Below are 26448 nucleotides of genomic sequence, written 5' to 3' on the forward strand. Positions count from 1 at the left end.
CCTGGATAACCTGGAGATGAGATATTAACCATTTGCTGCTTGTCTGAGTTCAGCAGAGCATCGTGGCATTTCCGTAAGTTGAATAGGTATACACTGCAAAACCTCCATTTGTTCTGCCTCATTTAAATGCCAGTTCCCACAACATACTGGCTCATGCATCACCAACAAAGCCACTGGCTGAGCTCCCTTTGCCTCTTTATTTATCTGTTATTACTGTAGATGATATAACAGGCACTAGGAATTAAAAGCTGTCTTGCATATTTCTATGCGGCAAGTGCCTGACTGTTGGAAAAAAAGTATTAGAATTGCAAATTAGTTTAGTTGGGAAGTCAGTGTGTGAAGAATAAGGAATCTGATAAAGTTTTCATTGTAAAGCAGAGTGACACTTTAAAACAGCCTTTTTCCTGCTATTCCCTTTGTCTTTCAGTATCTTACAGAATAACCCATTAAATAAATTAAATACATTTAAGCTTAAATAAATTAAGGGTCACTAAAATGTTTCAGATGAACTAAAGGAGAAATAAAATGTCAATTTGGAAAGAGAAAAAAAGTGAAATTGTAGTCTAGATGAGAGGCTTTTCTGACTAAGCAGCAGTCACTTATGAAATCAAAATGGACTTCATTCATTGCTAATGGTGAATTTGGTTTAGTTGCCTCATTGTTGCAGCTAGTTCACAGATGTCCACACTCTGTCAGTGTTTATATTTCCATTGGTAAAGTCCCCCTTTTTTTTGTTTCTATATCTGTGTTCATCCAGAGACTTCTATCATATCACTTGAGGCAGGAAACCCCAACAGTATCCACAAAATACTCTGTGTAGTGCACACAAAACAGTGCCGGAGAGGTGAGCCTCATAGCCTTTCCCCCAAGGTACTGGCAGACAAACAAATCCTGCTGCTGTTATTCTGGGTTGGAAATTACTGCTTCTGCTGCTGTGGCTTGTCCTGCTCTTGGAATAATCCTGTTTAAAGCCACTCCAAAATAAATTTGCAGAACTCAAGGAGAGTAATCTCCAGCAGGAAAAAGAGGAGATAGTGGGAACCAGAATAGCTAGTGGCAATCCCAGTCATTTACCGTGGATCTTAGCTAGGTTAATTTATGTGTCCTCAACAGGTCTGTCATTTCAACACTTACAGGAAAAGCAGTCTTCGGGAGATAGAAGTTCAAATGACATCTCTCACCTTCCAGGAAAGGTAATGTAGGCTGAAGGTGTCTTAGTCATTTAATATTCACTGTGGCAGAGGCAGACTGCCTCTGTAGCCTTGAGGTTTGGCACTGATTAAGGTACTCCTCATTCATGCTCCTTTTCATATTTCACTATTTTGCATGCCTTGTCCCAGGTGAGTGCTGTAGTTGCTGTGCCTTTGGAGGAAAAATACGTCCTCCAGCTTTTAGCGCTTAGACCCTGAGTGGAAGGTCTGTATCTATTCAAAACAGGGTTCAAACTACGAGTCCTGACTAGAAATAGGTACCTAGTTCCAATCCTCACCTTGTCATTTTGTACTGACAGGTGGAAGTGGCTTTTCCCTGAGCACGCACACTTCTGTGGATGCCTTTTGTAGGTACTCTGCAAGTATGAGATGCAGGCAGGAGGAGCAGTGTGAATTCTGGCAGCAGCAGGATGTTTAACATTAGGGGGTGAATGGTTACATTCTCCTTGTAAACTGGCTTTTGTTCTGTCTTGCACAGTCACAAGGCATCTTCTGGAATGGCAAAACTGAATCCAAAAACTGGACGACAAAAATCTTAGTAGTCAGTCTCAATTTCTGATAGCTTACCTTTCTAGGTTCACTTTTCTTTCTTAGACTATGCAGTATTAGAAGTGTGTATGCGGTTGCTAACTTAGCAGCAGAATTCACATTTGCTTCCTTATATTCTTGTCCTAACTTAAACTGGCCTCCTCCTATTCCCATCTCCATAAAATGTATTTTTAAGTTCAGATATAACCGCATACCATTAAAAGTCACCAAAAGCCAAATGGTTCTTTCTGGCCCACCAGCATACCTTGAGAGAAATGTGTAGGGTTAAAAGCAATGAAAGCTGGAAGTTGCACAGATGGTGAGCAGTGCAGATGGCTGCGTTGCCCTCATCTCTGCCACTGCAGGTGTGGGGCAGGACTCATTCTTTGAGCTCTCCGTGAACAGGACCAACAAAAAGTGAGGTTATGTCCGTGGCAGCTGACACTGTAAACCAACACATCTCCAAAATCCCAGTGAGAATTATTCTCATTTGCAGAGCTACCTAGTAACTTCTGAAATGGTGAATAGCTTTATTTTTGGTTTTGTGCATGCTAAGAATAAACTCCAGAATCATGCAAGCTTAAAAAGCTACAAAAAGGTTTTGTTTGTGGGTTTCCTCTATGTGAACCTGAGATTTAGATAAACATCTACATTTACGAATACTTACATAAACTCAAAGCCTTATGAGGTTTTGCCCTTTACTAGGTCTCCTGTTCTTATGTTTTAATTCTTTAAGCGATTCCCAGTCTGACTGCTGAATTGTGGGAATCACATGGATTTCGGGCAACAAAAGACATGAGAGACCAGTCATTTCTAACCACTTACCTGTTTCACAAGAAGGACTGCTCCATCCATTTCTGCATTTGCACTCATCCGGTGACACACAGACCCCTCCGTTGTGACAGTGTCTGTTACACACCACTGGAAAATACGCAAAGGATCAAAACCTCTCATCGGTAACACCTATGCAGATCCTAAAGTTGCTCTATTACAGCAGATAACTAATGGTATTAGTCCAAGAAGTAAACCGAGAGATGAATCTGTCCCTCTCCTTGGTTTTCTTTCTCTATTAGAAGTCTAGCATCTAAAATTCTTTGCTTTTTAAGTATTCCAGCTACTCTGGTTCAGAGATAAAATTATATTCCTGTCAAGGGCAACCTGATATTTAAATAAGCAGCAAGGACTCTAATAATGAAACTGCCCGTTTCGCCATTCAGCTAATATAGAAGGGTTTGAAGGCTGATTTTTTTTCCCCAGATGTTCTATATATTGAACTTCTTTTGTAACTTGTATTGCACAATAATGCGACTCCTAATAGGTATGGTTGTCTTTTTGTGTTCTCAAAATTAGTATTACTGCATTCACTCGCACAACCTTGAATTTAATAAATGTTACTATAAATAACATGGAGGTTTTTGCTTGTTTGTTTGTTTTTCCAGAAGCACTTTTATGTAGAAAATGTTGATATAGATGTGCATATTTTTATATAATACAACTACGCTGCTGGTAAATATATGCTCTGAAATAGTTTAGCTACTGTATTACTTCAATATATTATACTTTGATTTCCTTGCTCTATTCAACCATCATTTTAAGGGGAAATATAGAAAAATAAAAAGGCTTTTTTTGTCTTCTAATTTTCTGCAAATTCAAACATGTAATGAGGAGAAAAGCCTGAACGAGTTCATACATACTTGTTTCACATCGAGGCCCAACAAACCCATAAGCACAAGAACAAGTATTTTGAGATAGACAAGTTCCTCCGTGTTCACATGGTGGGTCACAGTGGACTGCAAGAATAAAACACGAGAAAAAAAATACAGTTCAAATATTACATTCTGTGTGGTTATGAGCACAGCACTTGTTATGACTTTTCCCATACCATTTTATTAATCCAACAAGTAATTTGGCTACTGAGGAAAACACTGCAGGATAAAAGTAGGTATCACATTAGTAATACAGCACTAATGAGTAGCTATATAATGTCTGCAAGGGAATGATTTCAATATAATCATATTTAACTTCTGAGCATACACATTTTTAAGTATGTATTTTTGAATTCTGAGGATGGATCAAGTACAAATGTACTTAATGACTAAAGACCTTGCCCATCCCTCTACAAATTTGCCTTGTGGATGTTCAGTAAGCCTTAACAGGTGTCAGAAGCTACTCTAAAGCAGAGATGAAGTGTTTCTTCTGTATAGAAAAGAGCTGTATGGGAATTTGTCAGCAAAATGACACATTTAAGCAACAATTTTAATGTTTAATAAGTAGCGTGAGGTCTGCAGACAAAGCAACAAGTTAGATAATGATTTCTTGACATATTGCAATATGCAATGTCATTCTGCGGAAGAAAGAGGATGAGCAGTTGTATTGTGTAAAGCCGGAAAGTACTGCAGCTCCTGAAACAGGCTATTCACTGAAGACACTTGTTTGTTTTTTAAATATCATTATGCGCCTAATGCCTTTATTGTGCAGGGAGCCTGGAAGGTTTAGCTTCTTAAATCTAGAAATCTAAGGTAGATACCTCACATCTGATGTCACGAACATTTCTGTTTGTAGCCCTCTGATAAGAGGTAGTTTTGTATGCCAAACACAGGAGAGGAGGAGAGAAGACCACTGAAGGTAGAAGACGACCACTGACACTTACTCAAAGAAGAAGTGCTGTGTGCAGGAGCAGAGCAAGGCATGTGTATCAGCTGGCTCTCGTGCCTTCAGAAAAAAAAGCCACCTCACATAACAGAATGAAAAATACCTTTCCTTGTGCTTGGGAAGTGAATACAAAGAAAAATGTTGTACTTTGGCACACTTTACTGGCAGAGTTTTGTCTTTTATAATGGATATGAAGCTAAGCAAGGTTATTCCAAGGAAAATGCAAAATGAAGCTAAAGAGATCTGAAACAAAGCATCTTTCATTTTAAGTATTGTTACAAGGGAAAAAAAAACCCTAATGTACCACATTTTGTTCTTAAAACTGGAAAATGGAGTGTGTAATTGGGAAGCTAAATGAAGGACAAATACTTGTGGCACAACATAATTTAACTGAAGTTCATGTGTTGAAGACCTCCTCACCTCTTGTGATTATTACCAAGCCTTCAGATAAAGCCATTGCATATGAACTTTGCCACCCAAAAATGTAATGAAAGCCACCACACATTTTCCAATTGCAGTTAAAAAGACAAGCTCCAAGAAGGTACCTTTAAATAAACCATTTTGACACAAATAACGTTAAAGAAATGTATTTGATATTAGATCTGGTCTTCAGGTACTTCAGTATTTACATTTCCTATCACTATACAGTTTTAACTGCGAAATTTTCAATGCTGCATTAAAATAACTTTAGGGTTTGACATGCCTGAGAACAGAAAACTCACTAGGTATAGTTTAGAACCATATTATACATGCTGAGAATGTCATTAGGCTAAATTTAGTTTTGATTTGATGGGCTATAAGGTTTAGACATTTGCAGTTCAGCATGTGTTTCGCTGAAATAAGCAGTGTACATCTGTGACAAAAAAAGAATAATAATAAAAAAAAGACATTGTCTGGACAACTAAATAGATTTGATTTAGACCTATTTAAGCAGTTAGTGTTAAACTTTCCCAAAGTTTTTTTAATTCAGCGACCGGTAGCAGCTGTTGGAGCAGGTCAGAGGCTCAGGCAGCTGGGGATCCTCTGCTATTAGAGCGAACAGCAGGTAGCAGTCCGTGATGAAATGGAAAGCGAAAGAAAGGGAAAGAAAATGAAGCTGTTTTCAAAGAAATTTTTTATTCCTTTAAAATTGCAGTACTATATTTATAAGCCACCACTCGCGTTGGGGGGCTTGCGCTAGATCTCACTGAAGTCAATGACAGGCGTAGGGCTTTGAAAGGAGGGTGCCGACCCGTCCGCTGCACACACGTCCATCTGAGACATCTCCATTCTTCGGGGCTTGGGTAAGCACAGGACTTGTTTATAAAGGGATTTCTTTGCAATTATAAATTAACAGTAGGTAGAATTGGTTAATATTCTCTGCATGGAGACAGGGAAACACAAAACCTGGGAAAAATGTACCACTCTTTTTGAAGTGTGTGAAAGGTGATTGCCTTTCCTGTAGGATGATGGTTGCATAAAGCCTCCAGGTGCCTAAGTGCTATGCCAAGCACAGTGACATTCAAACATATTATGCTTTATTTCAGTGTGTTTTGTATGTAGCACTTAAAGCGAATGCGTCCATTTGAATAGAGTGCTTTCCATCTGGCCTTTACACATTTCGAGATGCATCTGAACTGTCAGAAAAGAACATGGTATTTTGGATATTAAAACATTTAGCTCTTTTGGTGACATTTAATAGTCAAATGTTTAAAACTATTCTATTACTGGCAAATAGCAAAAGATAAAACCTGAACACTGGCTGCAATGTAAGAGTGAGAGTAATATTCACCTAAAAGACATTTCCCTCCGTAATAGAAATATACTGTTTGTGTCAAATTCTTTTCCAAAACTTCTACCTTTCATCTTCTGAAATGAATATTTTTTTCCATAAACATTTGCTAAATTGTACAAAGGTATTGCAGTGCTTTATACTAAGCGGTTTTGGATGGTAGAAAATAACAGTAAAGAGGAAAACATTGCTGCAAATGGTCAATCTTGCTGTCAAATGTACGTATGTTTATGTTTATAATTTAAAATCTGGAGGTGAAAATGGAGAAGTCCATTATTGTTTTCTTTGAAAGGGCTTTTTGGGAAATATCCCAAAACTTCTTTTTTCCATTAAAATGAGATCGTGCACTTTTATAAGTTTCTCTATGATAACTTTGGGGGTACTCAAGAATACCAAATGCTGTGTTGTTTCCTCTGTTTTTGATAACCTCATCAGCAAATGGCTTCCAGGACAGAGTTATTGATAACATCTCAACAGCGAGTAAACTCCCTGTGCTGTCCAGCACGTGAGGTCTTGGGCGTGCACCACTAAAGCAAGGCTCAGAGATGTAAGAGCATTACCTGCAGTTCCATTTAAAAATTTGAAAACCAGTCAGGTCAGGATGGACTTCACTGGAAGGAGCATAGTCTACCTTGTTTCATGCAATCATTGTACATTATTTATTTTCTTTCAAGATGCATTAATCTAATTTCCTAAATGTACAGATGAAGTTTGAATACGTGCAGCACGAGGGAGGGAAAAAAACAGAAAAGAAAGTTACCAGGTTATTGGTTTTCCTTTTGAAAAGTTGTGGACTGAAGCCTTTCTTTTGCATGTAAGATACACAGATAAAGAAAATAAGGCACAGGGTTAAAGCATGTAGTAGTGCAATTAAAATAACTCATATGCATATTAAAATAGTCCAGCAGTCCAGAGCCCAGTTATGAAATAAATACCCATCATAACAAATAGAAAATTAACAAGATTAACTTGACTGAATAAATTGGGAATACAAATGCAGACAACGGTTCTGATTAGGTTGTACTAATGGCTTTTGTTTTGTGAAATGTCAGCTGAGTGCTCATCTGCAGTCAAAAAAAGCAAATAAAGTGTTAGGAATTGTTAAGGAATGAGCAGAGCACAAAATGCCAGACTTTATTATGGTCTGTATCCATGGTGAACTGCATCTTAAATACCATGTTCAGGTCTGATCCCCCAGCTCAGAAAAGATATAGTGAAAGTGGAAAAGATGCAGAAAAAGGTGACAGGAATAACCAAAGTTATAAAAGAGCTTTTGTATGAACAACAAGTGAATAGATTAGGTCTGTGGGAAAGACATGACTTGCGGGGATAGGATAGAAAACTGCAAAATCAGACGTGTCCTGGAAAGGTTGAACAGGGTACTGTTCAAAGGTATCACCTTGGCTTTTTGAAGCATATGATCCATAACTTGCTAAAAGACTATTCTGGACAGTATCCCTGTATCTTTCCCACATACTGCCAGACATCTGCTGTTGGTAGCTACTGGAGATAGAGAGATAGAGGAAGGACTTTTGGTCTGATATGGTACAGCTTTTTGGGTGTAAAAATGCTAGAACAGATGAATGTCAGCTACCTGATTATTTTTGCTTCATTTCATCCAGCTGTCATCCTCAGGTTGTAATACTTTCCCAACTACTCCATCTTTCCTGTTATTTTGAAAATTACTTGGTTTGAACAGTGGTTTTGTAATGTCAAGTCAATGCTGTGTTTTTAACTGTTGAGCAGAAAGCATGACTACTACTGTTCTAGACTTCCCTTTCCCTTAGAAAATGCTGTGCAAAGCCTATAAAATAACCCAGAGCTTTACTGACTTAACATTTTTAAGAAAATCTTTCTAGAGTAGCAGGACTTTATTTTCCATAGGAATTCTGAGGAACTTTTATGACTATTAAAAAACTAGAAAGATACTAGTCCTTAACTATCACCTAATCCAGAATAGTTTTAAATAATTGTCTGTATTCTACGGAACTGAGTCTTTGACTTTTTAATTGTACAGTTTTAGTAACCAGACACTCCCTATCGAATGAACTTGCAGTTAGAGAAATAAAACCAAGGATGACCAGAAATTTGGCTTAAATTCTTATCTTTCTTCAGTCTTCAGGTCTAGGTCTCTCAGAAAGAAGCACAACAATGATGCCCGAAGCAGAATTTTTTGTTAACTTCAACCCTGTTATCAAATGGAAAGGACATTTTCCACCTTAGGGTACCCTAAGGAGCTCAAGAACTACAACAGCTGCTCTCAGACAGTGTGCACAGACCCTGGTGAATAAACTGAGCCCAGGGAAAAGACAACATTTGTTTCCTTGTCCAGTGGATACAGCATCTTTGAGTGTGCAGGTCTGTGTTCCTGTTGTAGAGTGGGGAACAGAGGCAGGATGATAAGTAATTGCTCTAAGGTGACTAACAACACTAACAAATATTTCAGAGCATTAGCCTCAAGTGTTACAAAGTGCTGCGCTACCTGTGCCACTTGTCATACACTAGACAAAATATCAGAAACATTCTGAAAACAATCCTCTTTGGACTAATTATGCGTTATTAAAGTGCTAGTTTTTTATTTGATTGGCATACTGAGCTGAAACATTTAAAGCTCTGTAAGTGTTAAGACACTTCTGCAGTGCGCTTTGGCAGGTGATGGGGGCTGTCCCGAAAAACTGCTAGGAGTGTACCATAGTAAGGCACTGGTTTTATGGTATATATCCTTGAAAAGGGCACTCAGAGTGGAAATTAGGTATTTAGTAACCTCTTTCATCAGCAGAGGAATTCTTGGCTAAATTTACTCCAAAAATGCTAGCGAGCATCTTCTGCAAGACAACATGCAGGAGAATCCAGTGAACTGCAGTAGGCCTTATCTCCCCTACTTATTTTTTATTATTGCCTCGGTGATGCTGGCTATCTCCAAAATGCTACTCTGAAATGAAGTTTTTCAAGGCCTTGCCTGTTTAGCAGACCAGTCTTAACATTAGGCCACTAATAAATGGTGGTACTGCTTTTGTGCAGGAAGGTGAAAGAGCTCTACAAGCTGAGAACCTGGCCAGCTGTAGGAAAGAGCATGGGAGTGATGAGTAGAGCCTTGAGGAACTACTTCATCTCACCTCATCTGCAGAGTAAGTAGCTGCTGACAGAAGTAAAAGAATTAAGGATCTGTAATGCTTATTATGCGAAAGCAAGATGGGCAAAAGCAAGGTCCTACTTCTAAATACAGATGACAAAGTTGTCGTTAGTGAAGGAGTGATCTAAATGGAAATTGCTAAGAGCATCTGAACATATCTCAGTTTAGATGCCTGAATACAAGTCAAAACCACTGACATCCAGCTATGTTCTTCTAAAAGAAGGTAGGAGGTTAGACCTGATGGTCTTCAGAGGTGTCTTCCAGCCTGGACTCCTGTGACTCTGTGATTCCCAAAGCAGGAAGACAGAGCAGAGGGAGAGGACTTCCAACTAAATCATAACAGGGAGACTGAGGGGTTTGTCCAAAGGGATAAGAATATTACAGATATAAAGTGTGGTATGATTTACTGTAGAAAAGAAATCCATATTCAGGATGCTGTTTATTTTTTCTCTACCAGTCCTCCAAGCCTGCTTTTGAATCTGCACAACTGTAAAAAAAAAAATTACATTCTGTCACAAGATAAGTATCACTCAGTAAAGTATTTATTATCTTAGAGTAATTTCAGATACTCTTATTAAATAAAGGTCACATGCCCTCAAGCTCCACAGGTATTAAAACTTGCTACGGACGGGCTGTTTCTTTTATCTCAGTGAATTACGATATCAAATAGGATGGTGAAAACTACCTATAGCGTCTGACTCTGTCAACATTTTTGCTCACTTGCCATGGATGTTGCATCTAAGCCTGAAGATTTCTCAAATGTTTGTCTCATCTAAACTTTGACCACTTGCTCAGTTTTGCTGCCTCCTCTTCTTAGAGGGTGCTACTGTTTTGAGGGAAGTTGGTGCAATAGTGGTGGCATTCTGGCTTCACTAAGGGGAAATCATGTCTGACAAATTTGGTGGCCTTCTATGGCAGGGTTAAAGTGTTGGTGGATAAGGGAAGAGCAATAGATGTCATCTACCTGGACTTGTGCAAAGCATTTGACACTGTCCTGCATGACATCCTTGTCTCTAAATTGGAGAGACATGGATTTGACAGATGGAACACTTGGTGGATAAGGAATTGGCTGGATGGTCGCACTCAAAGAGTTGCGGTCAATGGCTCGATGTCCAAGTGGAGACCAGTGACGAGTGGTGTTCCACAGGGGTCGGTATTGGGACCAGTGATGTTTAACATCTTTGTTGGCGACATGGACAGTGGGATTGAGTGCACCCTCAGCAAGTTTGCCAGTGACAGCAAGCTGTGTGGTGCGGTCGACACGCTGGAGGGAAGAGATGTCATCCCAAGGGACCTTGACAGGTAGGTCTGTGTGAACCTCATGAAGTTCAACAAGGCCAAGTGCAAGGTCCTGCACATGGGTCAGGGCAATCCCAAGCACAAAACCAGGCTGGGCGATGGGTGGATTGAGAGCAGCCCTGAGGAGAAGGACTTAGGGGTGTTGGGTGAAGAGAAGCTCAACAGGACCCAGCAATGCACGCTTCCACCCCAGAAAGCCAACCATATCCTGGGCTGCATCCAAAGAAGCATGACCAGCAGGTCGAGGAAGGTGGTTGTCCCCTTCTACTCCACTCTTGTGAGACCCCACCTGGAGTACTGCGTTCAGTTCTGGGGCCCCCAACAAAAGAAGGACATGGACCTGTTGGAGCATGTCCAGAGGAGGCCACGAAGATGATCAGAGGGCTGGAGCACCTCTCCTATGAAGACAGGCTGAGAGTTGGGGTTGCTTAGCCTGGAGAAGAGAAGGTTCCAGGGATACCCTATAGCAGCCTTCCAGTACCTAAAGGGGGCCTACAGGAAAGCTGGAGAAGGACTTTTTCCAAGGGCATGTAGTGATAGGACAAGGGGTAATGGAATTAAACTGAAAGAGGGTAGATTTAGATTAGATGTGAGGAGGAAGTTCTTCACTGTGAGGGCGGTGAGGCACTGGAACAGATTTCCCAGAGAACCTGTGGCTGCCCCATCCCTGGCAGTGTTCAAGGCCAGGCTGGATGGGGCTTTGAGCAACCTGGTCTGGTGGAAGGTGTCCCTGCCCAGGGCAGGGGGGTTGGAACTAGACGATATTTAAGATCCCTTCCAACCCAAACCATTCTACAATTCTAGGATTCTATGATTGTAAAGTGCTGACAGCTGAGGTTATGACAGGCCTTAATCCAAAGAATTAGCCTCATCTTTCAGCTTCATCTGTCATGATGAATCAGCTGCATCTGACATGGGAAGAGACATCAATGGCCGGAGGTACAATGGGTGCTTTTCACATTTCGGGCCATGCTCCAGGGTGCTGCTCACAGGTGCGCAGAGGGGCTCGGGATGAAGCAGAAGCAGGGAGCAGACAGGCTTATTATTGAGTCAGGTGACACGGTCAGTGACAAGAGACAAATAAAGGATGTTTGTGTCTCATGTCATCAAGCCCCGAGACAGAGAATGATGCTGGTAATAAAGTATTTCATCCTAAGGACTCTCCAGAGAGATTTCAGTAAAACCAGTAATTGAAGAAAACTTCTCATCTTGTGAGACAGTAAAAGGCAGAGGTAGATTTATGTTTTAAGGACCGTACTGATGGGCATACTAAATATACACAAAGCAGCCATATGCCCATATTTGTAAATATTCATATGTACATGGGCCTGGTCTTTGAGGGGAGGCCATTCTGTGGTCAAATTTGCTTTGGGCTTCTCAGCACTAGGAGCTACTTAGTACTTTTCCAGCTCCAGGTGTAAAACAGAGGTCAAAGACAGGGTCTTTTGTGCCAAGTAACCCTAAGACCTTTAGAAGGAGCATTTCAGAAATGTGCAAACAAGCAAAAAAATATAACACCCAAGAGTATAGTAACCTTTTCTTATGCATTTTGTAATATATCTCCAGCACTGCTCTGAGCTCAGAGGGCTGCAGTATTGCTGGGAGCTTTACACCCCCCCAAAGCCTTGCTTACAGCAAGGAATCCCTGCAAGGTCCTCCGCAGTGCATCACGGCTGAGACCCCCCTACGCCTGTCTGCTCTGTGCGCAGAGCACGAGAAACCATATGTGAAGGAGAATGAAACAGATGATGCAAATACTTTTGCTTCGTGTAGTGAAAGGCCAATTAAGATATCAACTTATCAGAGGGATTTCAACAAAAGGTGTAATTAATGATAGCTAAGTCAGGGAATTCATTGTTTCAACAATGTGCATAATACTATTGTTTTATGGATGTATTCTAAACTGTCTAATAAATAATTCATATTGTGAAAACCCTTCTGGTGCTATACGTTTCAGATGACAAGTTCAGTTTTCTATATAAGATATTAGACAGATATTTAAAAGTAATTTTTAAGGTAGTAGAACAATTAGTTTTCCCTAGAATATGTGTTGTATAGAGAAATGGAATCAATTTTACTCTTTTCCACAGAAGTTTTATATGTTTTCAAGTGTGATGACTTCAGTAGCATGAATCTGGCCTTAAGCAAGGGTAAGTGAGATTGCAATCTGTTCCTGGTTTCAACAGATTAGATATTATCAAGTAAATATGTCATTTTTGTAAGCAGAAAGAGCTTTTTCAAAGTTATAGAATGTTTGTCTATTATTTGGAAACATAATTGGCTTTGAAAACCAGAATGATCCCAGCTAGAAAAATCTCCAAATTTATAATAAAAATTAACTTCTACTTCGGAGAGTTACTAAATTTGAAGTTATAAAAGGAATAAAAGAGGGTTTTCCCCTTTACCTTCACATGTAATTCCATCACCGCTGTATCCACTGGGACAAGGCCCACATTTAAATCCTCCGTCTTCGGCCACCTGGCACTGCACACCAGTAAAGCATGGCATATTAGCGCAAACGACTTTCTGATGCGTCCTACTGCTGGTTTTCGGCAGTTCCACATGATCCATCGCTGTGTTGTATGCCTTTCTGTCTGCTGTGGTCTGTACTGGAAACCTTGCTTGGGGAGCAGACCCCGCTGGGACGCTAGCACTTTGGGGAGCTGTATCAAGGGAAGAGCCTATTAAATGGGAAGAGGAGGTGAGATGTGCTGCCAAAGGAGATGCTCTCTGCTGCTCTGTTGGGAAATCTTGGGGTGGTTTAGTCTTCAAGACTGCGACTCGACTGGGCCATTTTCTGGGAGAATAGCCATACTTGGAACGAGTTTGCTGAACAGCATGTGGCCTTGCAAAGAATGAACTTGTATTTGTGTTGTGACGAGAAGGAACACTCTGAGTTGTACCTGGTTTGTATTGTTTAAAATGGAGAGGGGTATGGGTTATCGCACTGACAGTTGTGGCTCTGGGGTCTGGCTCCTCGTGCAGAAGGAAAGTGTGTGTATCACCTCTTTTTTCAAGAAAAGATTGTTTCTCAGTTGCTGTAGACTCCATATCAGGTTTTTTTGCTGACAATGTCTGAACTTGGGAAGTCTTCCTTTTCGTTGTAAGGGATGGAGTGTTAATGACTGTGGGGTTTCTTTCCAAAAAGTATGTAGTTTCTTGTCTTGGAATTTGGGTTTGGGAAAGAAGGGAATGTATGTTTCTTGATGTCTTTAAAACATTTTCATGGTGAGAGCCTCTAGCATCTTCAATACTTCTTCCAGCAAAATCCACATGCCTTTGGGAAGATCTTGAAACTAGAGCAGAAGGAAGATGTATATTAGCCAAATTTGCTGGTCTAGAGTTTAAAGACACCACAGTGAACATTTGGCTTATGAGCAAACAACAGAACATCAATTCTAGAAGTAAAAGAGTTAATCTATCTTATATATATGCTAAGGGCACATTTATGCTGACTGCCATAGAAACATGGTGTTATCTGCTATGGGTAACACGAGCACTGGATGCACAGGGAATGGCAATACCGAAACTTACAGGGTGGCAGTTGATGAACTAGAGGAAATGTATTTAGGCTGGCTTAACATTGAGCCTAAGGTAGTAAGCCTTAGTGAAGGTCAGGCATTATTCTTTGAGGTGCAGCACTGGGCTTACAGGGGTTAAACTGCAGAAGGGGAAAAACACTTGCCATGCTGTTTTATTAATTTTGGCTTACACTACTCCATGAGGTTTTGGCACTGTGCACCTTTCTATGGTACACCCTACAGTTCTTGACCACCTGAGCTAATATTTGGTTTTTATTAACTGTCTACATTGCAGAATGTGCTGGGAAATGTTCTGCTAGACAGTACGTAACACAGAGACCTTGCATTCAAGCTCTTGCAGTCTAGGAGTAAGATGAGACATCACATTTTTGGACAGAACGAGACATTGCAGTTTGGGACAGATAGATATTGAAGATGGAGACGTAAACAATGTTAAGATGGTCCTTGGCAAGATCATGTCCTAGAGACACTCTAGTCCCATCCCACCAATGTATAACTATGTAATGCTTTTGTAGTCCTTATGGCAAAGGAAAGTTTTAGGAAAGCATTTAAAGGAGACAAATGGAAAAGCTTTGTTAATGCTGTGTACAGCTCCCTCCAGACGTGAGGGGCAGCATGTAAGAGAGACTGCTGGTTTGTAACTGTCACCCACTTTTTACAAAGCCAGCCACCTTTTCAGTTGTGTAAGGAGGGATGATAGATGGGGAAAGGGTAGTCTGTGAAGGGCCTTAAAAGTGGAGACGAGTAGTTTGAATCAATACTTTCAGGAAGATTAATGGCCATCTGCTGACTCTAATGAATGGAAGAAGCTATTTTTAACCTGTTCTGGCATACTCACTCCATAGGAAATGGAATATATTGGATCCTGAACAAAACCCCTCACTTGGTTTTAGGGTTAACCCCATGCAGGATGTATCTCTTCCTTTTAAATATAAATATTAATCACTTTCTTAAAACTCCTATTGATGTAGAAATTAGCCATAGTTAGCAAGGAAAGAGATTAAGATGCTTGGCAAAGATCAAAGTGAAAGTTAGAGCATTGACTAGATCGAAGCAAATCCTGGCATACAAAGTTGTGTTTATGTGGCTGTTAAACAGTGTCATTCTACTGGTGGCTGATGAGTTTTTATTGCCCTGAAGTATAACATTTTGGAGTTTTACAATGGTACTGGATCAAGCTATGGACATCAGTAGGTAAATACGTGGTATTTAGTAGAGCAGTAGGTAAATACATGGATTTTACTGTCCAAAGTAAGGCTGATGAATGATGAAGTACACAGAAGAAAAGAGATGGTGAAGCAGGGAGAACATCAACAAAAAGAGCATGAGAGGATAGGAGAAGTCAAAGGATTTTTAAAAATGAATGAGAGAAAGATGAAAGAAATATCCCCATAGAAAATTATCAGTAATAGATGGTCATTACTGCCTTTAGAAAATTCGATCCAGGGGCCAGAAATCAACAGGAATGACAGTGAAGGGCTGAATGACTTCTCTGACAAATGTCCAAAAAAAGCCGTGATTATAGCTTTGAGCTCCTTCCACTGTGTCATAATTAAATGGGTTTTCCTCCTAACTAAATTTTAGTAACTAGTAAGGGGATCAGACTGACTACCTGAGAAAGGGAAATCTTTTATTTCTTTATCAGATATACAGGTGATATACCCATCCCGCAAATAAACTTCAGCCTTCTCTGTAAGGGGGGTCATACTGTTGGAGTGTATCTATGATAATGCAATTTTTACATCTCAAAAAATACTACCAATGAAGAGTAGTGATACATTTTGGTTGGTTGTTCATTGTGATATATACTGATCAAGGTTCCTCACACACTCTGCAGAGACCACTAAACTTCATAAGATGTTGGTGTCATTCAAATGTGGCTACTGGAGTGTCCTCTCAGCTTTCGTTATCTCAGATTTTTACTTATAGTGATACTGTGCAATTTGGTTAGGCTTAGAATACAATAGATTTTTGCTGGAATACTTGAAAATTTCTTTCTGCAGTCTTCCAGATATCTAAATAAGCTAAAACAAAGAAGTATACCAAAAGATTGCAGACTCAGTTGTCTGTAGTCAGCAGCTTTCTCAAATCCTGTATTACTTCAATTTATTTTCCTTGCAGTTGATCAATATCTTCAAATGAATAACCCATTATCAATGCAGAACTGTGATTGCGTGAGTCTGGTTTTCTCTGTGATGCTACTGTATGATTACATATTGGACTGGATGAAAATAACAAAAAAATGACAAGGCAAAGTGCTCAAGGTTATATGACTGTACAAAAATACATTTTCACTACCTGTCAGTATTTCTCCCTGTACTAACGGGGAAATGTGCAGCAGTGGAACAACTGAGTTTGTTTTTCATAGAGGTAGATAAGAGACCAAGAACCTGCTGCTTTGCTCCAGTTGTGCATGGCAGCAGCTCCATTCGTATCAATGGAGTTACACCAACTTTAAGTAAGTGCAGTGTAACGGCAGGACGGATCAGGCCCCGAGAAGATAGATTCCTTTGTTGTCCCCCGTCTGGGGAAGATGAAAACAAGGGTGACAGAGGGCAAATTTCTGAGACAGAAGTTTAACGTCCCTCATCCAACTCAACACCAGGACACTTTCTATCTATGTGGTGCAGGAGTTGTCCCACATGAGAAGCCCCAGCCTTTGGTTCACCCAGGGTTTCAGATATTTTGTGCCACGCACTAAGCTCATAAATAAGAATTGTCATAACCAGTCTCTGGTTCATGTTTGCCAATGCCATCATGCTGTTGTTAAGGCACAGCAAATTCTGATTTCTTCTCTCACTTGATTTGTGTTTTATGGTGAACTACTAGATATCTGTAGTTGAAGATGATCATGTTCATTCTGAAGGTAATAAAATGACTATATAAGCTTGTGAAAACAACAGTTCACAAACAGAGAAGACATTCGATAGTCTCAAAGCCAGGGTGAGATATCAACACTCTGAAACATGGAGAAGAAATCTAATATATTTTCTCTCTTCTGAGTTTCTGGTTTGTTTTTTTTTTTGGGGGGGGGGGGTTGGGGTTTGGTTTTTTTTTTTTTTTTGTGGTTGGTTTTTTGTTGTTTGTTTTTTTTTTGCATTTATAAGCTTTCAGAAAAAGGCCACATCCAGACTTGACTTAAGAGAAATCACATCCCCTTCTGACCCCAACGATTTCTGTTCCCAGAGAACTACCACACATTTCATACTCTGCCTGGGACAGGGTGGACCAGGTTGGTTACCATATTCCTCTGTGCTGTTCACCCAAGTCTTTGCTGGTCTTAGACTTACATACCTCCACACCTTTCTTCCCAAGCCATGTGCCTTGGAGGCAGCCCCATCCTGACCTACAACTAGCAGCTGACACCTCAAACATTTGTTTAAGCTTCTTGTAGACATGAGTATTTGTTACCTTTTCATTGCCATGCTTCTCTTTTTGCAGCTATTAGAGTTAGAAACTTACATTTTGTTTTTTAAATTAAGTGTAACTTTTTTATGTAATGACAGAAGGGAGACACTATAAGCATTGCCATGTAATCTCAAGTGCTGCTCTCTCCTTTAATCTAATAAAATGCCCCAAACCAGTCTACCTTTGAGGTGGAGACTGGCTCCTTCTCCTTAGCAAGATCATCTGGCTGTGGTTTCTTCTGCCTGTCAGTTCAGAGGATTGTGGGCACCTTTAATTCCGATCAGGTTACAACTATTTCAGAATTCTGTGAATAGTTTAAGAATTCATTATTAACACAATTCAATAAATTTACAATTTGTGTAGTTTTAGAGCTATTAACATTTAGTAGTACATGCTGTCTACAGCATTTCTTATTCAGAAGAATGTCGACAGAGAAATGCTCTTCTGACATATTACACTATGCGGGTCATCATTTAAAATTTGAAACATCTACCAGCACATAAATCTTACTTAAAATGTCAAGAGAGAACAGAAAAATTACACTGGTCTAAGAAGTCTTGTTACCAGAGTATTAAGGATCATCCCATTTCTCTCTCTACTTTTCCACATTAATATTTTTTTCTGTATTTACTTGGTGAGAAGCAGAAACAGAGCAGCTGTCAATAGAAAGCTCTAGGGGAATTCTGGTTTTCCATCAATTCTGAATCCGCTGTTTTATTTGATTAAGTTCTGGCATAACTTTCTTCTCTAGTCAGAGTGTGTTTAATTCCTAAATCTTCTCTTTAGCCATCCAAGCATACCCTAATATCTTCCCTCTCCCAAATATTTAGAAATACAGCTTTGATTCTCCCTTCCTTCCTCTTAAGCATCCAGAATTTCCCCACATTCAGATGCTGGTTGGACTTCCCAGTCACCGATGTTCCTTCTCTTACAATCACAAGCAGTAACTCCCAGAAGAAGTTCCTCAGCTCCTTTAAGTGAGGTACAGCTTTGACTACCCATGTTTTACAAAGGGTGTACTTCCAGGATTATTTCTATAGAAACAAAACCATTTTAAAGACGCGTTGAGATTGGGATATTATTATAAATTTAGATAGGAGCTTAAGTTTAGAGCTCATGACCCTTTACTTACTTTTTATGTTGAAAATTGAAGAGTCAAATGTATTGTAAAAGAGTTTAGGAGCACAGAACACACTGGAAGTAGGCACAGGCAAAAGTTAATCCCCACTTTGAAAAATGTGGAAATAGAGGATATGAGTAATAACTTTTATATAAGAGGTGCCCAGATCTGGAATTTGCAACTCAGAAAATGACATGGAGCTGCATGCGAGGCACTAGCAGTGCATAGGCAGAAAGAACGAACCAGCCAGGCTATTTAGCTTGTGCTGGCATACAGAGCGAGACAGCTTGTGGACCTAGTGTGCCTTACATCCAGACAGGTCAGCGCGTGAGCAAAGCAGTCGCACGACTCTCTATCCGTCTGTACAGGTGCATTCAGTCTTAGCAAAATCTGTGCTCTCAAACTACCACTTCTGTGATGGGTAAATTTACTCACTTGTTGCTTTAATGATGAAATTAAAAGGTGAACATCTAGTTCACTGTCCCTGAGCTATGTTTCAGCCTGATAGAAAATGAGATTGTGTTGCTGATGTTGCTACCTGGTGAGCAATTTTCTTCCCCTTCACCTACCAAAATCATGAGCAATAGGGAATATTCTATGGAGTCTGCATCACTCAGCCGCTTCTGATTATAACTATTCCTCTGCTTCAGATTCTTTTGTTTGTCAAATGTGCCTGCAGCTGCACATACACAATTCTGTAACACTGTTCATAATTTGCAACGCAAATTTGCTTTGTATGCATGAAACACAAAATCATTCTGCTCTAACACAATGTTTTTTGTGGAGGAGAAAACCTGGGATCTTCAGCCAGCTCACTCACTAAACTTTGTTTACGAATCCCTGTATTCAGAGTAAATGATTCCCACAAATGGAATGGGATCTAGAGTCTGCCATCAAGGAGGTCCTTCTCCAGTTCTGGGATGTTGAAATCCTATGCGAGTATATGAGAATATATTCCCTCAAGAAGAGATAGTGTGTTTGCTTATGTGGCATTAAAGGGCTTTTGTATTTGTTTGCATCACTGTATAGTTCATTTGCCTCTAGGTTTTCAGAATATACTTGACATCTCAATTCATTAACTGATGTATTTAAAGAAAATGGGGGTTCTGAGATGCTCGGTCAGGAAACAAACAGTTCATGAACATAGAAATGATATTACCAACTATATGTCAGAGAACATTTTCAGTCTTATCTATGTCAAGGAATACATAAAGATAATCTCTTTCATACTCAACAAATACCAAACCGATACCTTAGAACGATTTTGCTTAGGTGTAGCCCTTTCCTTATACAAAATATTTTTTCTATTCATAAAACTTTTTCAGTAGAAAGCATTATAATTTAGAGATTAAGAGAAACAAAAAACCTAAAAAGTTGGGGCAGTAATACTGCCTCAGTTTATATTCATTTAAGCCAGATCTCTCCATAGAATTTAAATGATTGTCTCTTTTTTAGGTGTCCTGAGTAGATAATAGTAGTAGCAGGCTATAAACTGGATTTCTAGAATGACACTCAAGTCTGAAAGTAACAAAACAGTTTTAAATATGAAACATCCTAATACATAACAGTTTCATGTAATATATGTGTATCTGCATTCCAAGAAGGTATCCATCAGCTTTTGGTTAGTAAGATTCTTGGGACAAGACATCATACGCAGGCAAAGTGCAAGAACAGTGCAAGAAGGTGATGAACACAATGATAGCTGTACAGAAAAATGGGCCTTTAAGGAAAATAATGCATTTTGTGCACTTTGTTTGCAGACTCTGTTTGTTGGTTCATTTTTTTTTACCTTTTGTGATATTTTCTGTAAGTTTTCAATAGAAATTTTAACGTAAGGGTCACCAGAGACAGTGTTTTTTAAAAATGGTGTAAGAATTACTGATTGCAAAGATATGAGCATGCTCCCCAAACAGAGGGTTTTTTTCTCTCCATCAATATTTTTCTTTATCAGTATCTTTTTTGGATTGTATATGGAGATTTATAAACCAGCTATGTTTTTACAAACAAACAATGTTTTATCAAACACCTCTCCAACCTTCCAGTTTATTTCAAGATTTAATTGAAAAGTTCTCTCCTAGGGGTTGCAAAAATTAAATGGTTTATGTGCTCTCACCCTTTGCACAGGAGCCTTGCTCCTCTTGCTCCTTTGTTACTAGATCTCTTTCCGTGCTCTTTACATTCCTTGGGTCTAACCCATTCTCTGCTGCAGCTTTTAGAAGTGCTTTTCATGTGCTTTTCTCTGAATATCCAGCTAACAAAACAGGAAGCGAAAGAGAAGTACAGTTGTGTTTCAAAACACCATGGATCACCCACTTAACCCCCTCGTAACTGTTGTCCTTTCTTTCATTATCCCTTGTCCATCTTTCAGGTCTGAACTTTTACCTCTCCTCTTTGTGTTCTACCTTCTCCAATTATTTGAGTCTGCAACTGTATTATTTCAGCAGCTACAAAGACAGTATTAAGATAGAGTTCATACAACTAAATTATATTTTCTATTCAGGAATTGGCAGTATATTTTACTTCTCAGCACTGTGAGAGAGAGAAAAATTAACAGAAACTGTGTTCTTATCTGATGATGCCTCATGGGCCTTCAGACTCTCTCGTGGCTTGAACAGGTTGGTAGATATATACAAAATAGGCTAAATCAAGACAGATCATCTCTGAAGCATCCCTGTCTAATTCTCTGAAACATCTATGTAGAATCCTTTAGAACTGTAATAATAGATTACAAAGAAAGTTCATAACATTTCTTCAAAAGAAAATCCATAATATTTCTTCAAAGAAAAAATAGCTTAAATTTGAATATTTTACTGAAATTCTCCTTTTATTTGATTCAAGAAGTAAATGGTCTAAAACTATAATTATGTTGTTTTGGGCTGTAAACACATAAAAATGAGTTACTTTACATATAAAAGCCAAGAAACAATCTGAACTATGCCTTGCTGGAGACCAGTAATGAATGTATTTTAATGCCATATAAGCACATATAAATACCCCCAGTGAAATCATGCTTTTATGGAATTCTCCACAATTTCAACTGATTAGGTTGACAACTATCTATAGTTTCTTTCTAATATAAAAACAAAAAGCAAGGAATTTCAATAATAAGTTTTCAGATGGTAGGCCACAAAAGTTCTTAGTCAGTTCTGCTAATTTGTATCTAGTTTAACCAAATGGGTTTTCACTATTGCCAACAGGTTAGCTATGATAAACAGTGTGTCCATTTAGCTGTGCATAAAGACTATGAACAATGTGCATGGAACTCATGTTGCAGTTCAGAAGAGAGGTTGGCATCCCTAAGTCCAAGCTAAGCAGCATTAGCGCAGAATTTGAAGCTTATCTTTCAACGGAACAGCATATTCTGTTAATACAACAGTTCCTGAAGCATGGTTATTTAACTATAGCTCACGGCTAACGTAGGTGTCATCAGCTCTTGACAAAACTTACTGCCCTTTGAATTCTGTGGTGGCATGTTGGGGACATGCTCTCATATCACGAGACTTGCCTTTATAATATTTGTAGTTCTCTTTGAAAGTATTAGGATGAGCAAGTAGAGACATTTGATAGTGGCACTTCAACTACCAGCAGTGTTGTGTTTAGTCTTTTCCTCTCTTAGGCTCTGAGGATGTATTATGGACATTATTGTTTTTAATGGAGCAAGAATTTTGAAGCGAGCCGAGGTCACTTAGGGATTCAACATTGTCACATAAATAGCTATGAAGAAGATAACAGGTCCCCCTTTTTTTTTTGCATTGAAACAAATATAAAGGGGAAGTTATGAACTGACCAGAGGCATCTGGGGGAGAAGGAAGGAAGAAGACTTAAGGATTACCTTTCCTGTGAGGTATTACATTAGCTCGAGAAGAATTTAAAATTTCATAAACCAATAGCTTGATTCAAATGTGAGATTTTTAAGGCAATATTCTATCAGTACTGTAAGCAACATGTGTTAACATGGGGAAATTCTTAGCGAGAACAGTTACTGTTTAGTAATATAAAAGATATTTCAGCTGTTCCACCACTTATAGACCAGAGAGCTCTGGTGATGCTCTCCAGTGTACGGTTCTACCCCTGTGTCCTATAGAAATTAAACCACACCAAACCAAAAGTCTTTGGGGTTTTTATCATAATACATGAAATAAATTCTCTTTGAGAAATCAAAGGTTGGACCAAATGATCTTTTGAGGTCCCTTCCAACCTGGGCTATTCTATGATTCTATGAAATCCTTAATCTAATAAATTATCAGCATGAGAGATCATTTTCTCCTGCTTCCCAGAGGATCAGTTGTCTTGTGTGAGCTATAGGCTGTTGCTGTGTCCCTTCAGAAATGAACTAGCGCTATATATATGATGTGTAATCTGGGGGGCAAAATTCCCATGGTTTGGCAGTGAACATCACTTGATTCTGCAAGCAAGTCCACTGAAGGGAGTGCCACTACCTCTGCAAGTACCTGTTCATCAATGACAGCAAGATGTTAAGGAGCCGGTCCTAAATTTGTCCTGAGCAATGACAAGTGTGTAACTCACATCTGTTTTTACCCTCCCTGTACTGTACTGTGCTTTGCATTGCTTATGAATCCTTTTTCTTCAACTCCTGCTTTGCTTTTGCACTTAGTGGCAAAACTCTTGTGTTGCTTTAATGGGGCCAGGATATTGGTCCAGTATGAGTTACTTACAGATTTAAAGGGTTTCTAAGTGCCTTTAAGAAAAGAGCAATCTTATCAAATTTGTGGAAACAGGGTTGGCTCTCTTTAAAAGCTGTGTGCTATTATAGCTAGATGATTAAATGAGCTTGGAAATTTTAAGACAAGATAATCTTGCTCTCTGGTCTGTCAGTGTAAAAAACTACAGGGCCTGTATCCTCCATAGATTATTTGTGGGAGACTGAGTTGTTGTTATCACTTAAAAGTCATGATGGCACAGTGATTGCTTAAGCAAAAGGTGGCACATTCTTGGTAGGAGAGAAATGTAATCTGTACTTGATGTTCTGATTGAATGTAAATATTATTCATGGCATATAGCTGAGTCCTCTTCCCTAGTGGTTTTATGGCTTGGGCTTCATTGGTCTTCTATTGCTGAGCTACATCATTTCCTAAATATATCATCTGTATTGGAAGCACTTAACAAATTCTGGATTGACAGAGTATATGGATCAGTGAAGCTGGAAACCGTTTATCTTTTAAATTATCTAAACATATTCTTCCCACCGTGCCTACTTTAGTTGTTATGTTTGGGTCATAGCATATACCATACAGGCCTCTGTTGATATTTTTCCGAAAATACTTAATATTTTATTAGGTATCCCTAAGGAGGAGAAAGCCATCAGAAAGACTCTCAGATTCCCTTCCTATCTTGACAAGTACGGGAGTGGATTTTCAGTGGCAATTACATACCTAGAGGGCAGGAAAGGGTCACAGCTTATGTCCAAAATGCCAGGCTGATCCTGGCCTCGTGCATAGATTACTGGTATACCATTTGCAAAACTGTGTCTTTCATGAGTCCAAATTTATATGGAATGTCTTTGTACGGCGTTTCTAACCCCACTTCAGTTGCCATTTCATCACGTACCCCTTGAAGGAGAAATCATTACATCATAACTGGTCAGTCTGAAAAAAACGTATATTTTGTCCTGAAATACACAAACTAGAAACACTGAAACATAGTTTACGAAAGAGATCGGCAACTTCCGCCATAAATTCCAAAGATGAATTGTGGACAGAGTTTCAATGGCCTGAGTCAGAGCTAGGAGCTGGAAGCCATGGCATTGAGATGTAATGCTTCCCAGTTTTGGAGCCCACAAGAATAGCTGAGACTACCACACAGAGGCAAATCAGAGTATTATTTACTATTTATTTGGTATTTCTGTTATGCCTTCTTTGCAAGATTCACAGCTAATGACTGCAGCATCAAAATATTCCTGCCTTCAAGTAAGCCTTGTAACTCATTGCATAAACCATGTCAAGACTCGTTAGTTACCCATTGCAAAGCACCCTCTGAATGCTGAAAAGTGTGTGCATTTTTTCTACACCTGTTGGTACATACAGATTTCATATTTAAAAGTTCTGTGTGTGATATACCTACGTTAACAGGTTTTAAGACGTGTCTTCCAGGAACAGTGCTCGGCTCAGTCCATTAGGGTAATGCTATTCATTTAATGGAAACACTTATGATTTACACTGGTGTAAGTGAGACTGGAATCTGGGCCTTGATCTTTTTAATGCAAATTCATCAATTCTGTTAGATAAGAGATGAAAGGAGTCCATTACGTTCCTCAGTCATCTCTTGAAGCTAAATCATTTGATTGGTTCCAGGCAGTAAGAGGTCCCTACTCTTGCAGTTAGCTCTGGAGATGAAACCTTGGGTTGGTGACCAGAGCTCTTACTGGAGTTATTTATTTTTCACGGGCAGTGATCAACGATGAGTGCTAATAATGACAGAAGTGATTTCAAAGTTAAAAGTTGAGAAGATAAGACTAATATGTTCCTCTGGTGTTAGACTAAGCACTATGTGTTTAAACACACACACTCTTTTAATTCAAACCATTTTATTCTCCTTTTAAATCCACACCTTGATGTTGATCTGACAGTGGTGTAAATGAGAAGGTCACAGAGGTCTCTCTGATGTAAAATCAAAGTGAATTCAGAAGCATGGTGCAGATACTGGAATAGTGTAAAACATAGAGTACGTAAACATAACAAATAGCTGGCACATACAAAAGTATATCAAGTGCCAAATGTCTACAATACCGCAAATTAACTGCTATGACAGGAGAGCTAGCAGTGGTGTTCAGAACGGAAAAGCAGAACTCGATTATAGAGATCATAAAATAATCCTCTGCCTTGATCTTCAGCTCCCTAAACCAGGAGAGGCAGAAAGAGCTGGCTCTGAACAAACAATCTTTTATCGGTGATGGATGCGGCACTGCTTTGTCCAGTAAAATTGCTGATTTACTAATAGGAAAAAAATAAATCTTTTGTGATGACACCAACCTCTCTAACCTGCTAAAGAAAGTGCAAACAGATGGGTATCTCTGTGACTGTGAGTGATGAAACCAGTCTAGAGAAATACCAGTAGCATCTGACGAGAACTAATATTGCAACATGCAGTAACATCACCAGCATCCCCCATTAGGATATATTTATTTTCTTTGTGCCAAGAATATGACCAATGATACTGCATGGTTTGATTTAATAGATCTGCCTCTTCTAACAGAAAGGTAACAGATATTTTAGACAAATGTGAAATGTGCCCAGGGAAGCCTGGAGAGATTTAAATTCCTTAGACTTTCTTCTTTATTGCAATGCCAGCAAAATTAAGGGACTTTTGATCCTACTAGTAAATTTAAAAAAAATGTAGGATACCTGCTTTATGGATTTTGAAGGGAGAGAAATATTTTTTTGTTTCTGATATGAGAATGTATTTTTAATAATAATAATAATTTCCCTTTATATATGAAACTCCATACCAGCTTTGATACTGGTGATGTTTTTCCTTAAGACTAATCTGATGTACTTCAAGAACAATTGCAACAAAGTCTGGTTGATTTAAACTGGTACAAACTAGTGATATAAGCCAGGTAAAACACATAAGTGAGACTAGAATGAGGCCCTGCATTGTTGGCAGAGCAGGTAAATATAGCTCAGAAACTTATTCGTGGAGTTACACACTTTGTAATAAGTCAAGTACATCAAAAGATTAATACCTATCACATATCAATTCTGAGGAAATGGTACTTTGTTGATTATAAATCAAAATTGAAGGACTTTTGGTTGCAGCTCATCAAA

General features: G+C 39.1%; 1 protein-coding gene and 1 long non-coding RNA gene across 2 annotated transcripts in view; one reads left to right on the forward strand and one right to left on the reverse strand.

Annotated features, from left to right (window-relative positions):
• LOC115343179 (von Willebrand factor D and EGF domain-containing protein-like) overlaps nucleotides 1-26448 on the reverse strand; it is a 190295-nt gene that overhangs the window by 36205 nt on the left and 127642 nt on the right. Inside the window, exons 21-23 of the mRNA XM_030018811.1 lie at nucleotides 13000-13890; nucleotides 3434-3529; nucleotides 2565-2660 (exon numbers count right to left, since the gene is read on the reverse strand). Of these exons, the coding sequence (XP_029874671.1) occupies nucleotides 2565-2660; nucleotides 3434-3529; nucleotides 13000-13890 (1083 nt within the window). The remainder of the gene's footprint in view (nucleotides 1-2564; nucleotides 2661-3433; nucleotides 3530-12999; nucleotides 13891-26448) is intronic.
• Nucleotides 1-26448, forward strand: part of LOC115343180 — a 39734-nt gene that overhangs the window by 5852 nt on the left and 7434 nt on the right. The gene's annotated exons all lie outside the window — the stretch shown is intronic.

This window comes from Aquila chrysaetos, chromosome 6 (assembly GCF_900496995.4).
Source record: "Aquila chrysaetos chrysaetos chromosome 6, bAquChr1.4, whole genome shotgun sequence".
In the NCBI taxonomy this organism is placed as follows: Eukaryota; Metazoa; Chordata; class Aves; order Accipitriformes; family Accipitridae; genus Aquila; species Aquila chrysaetos.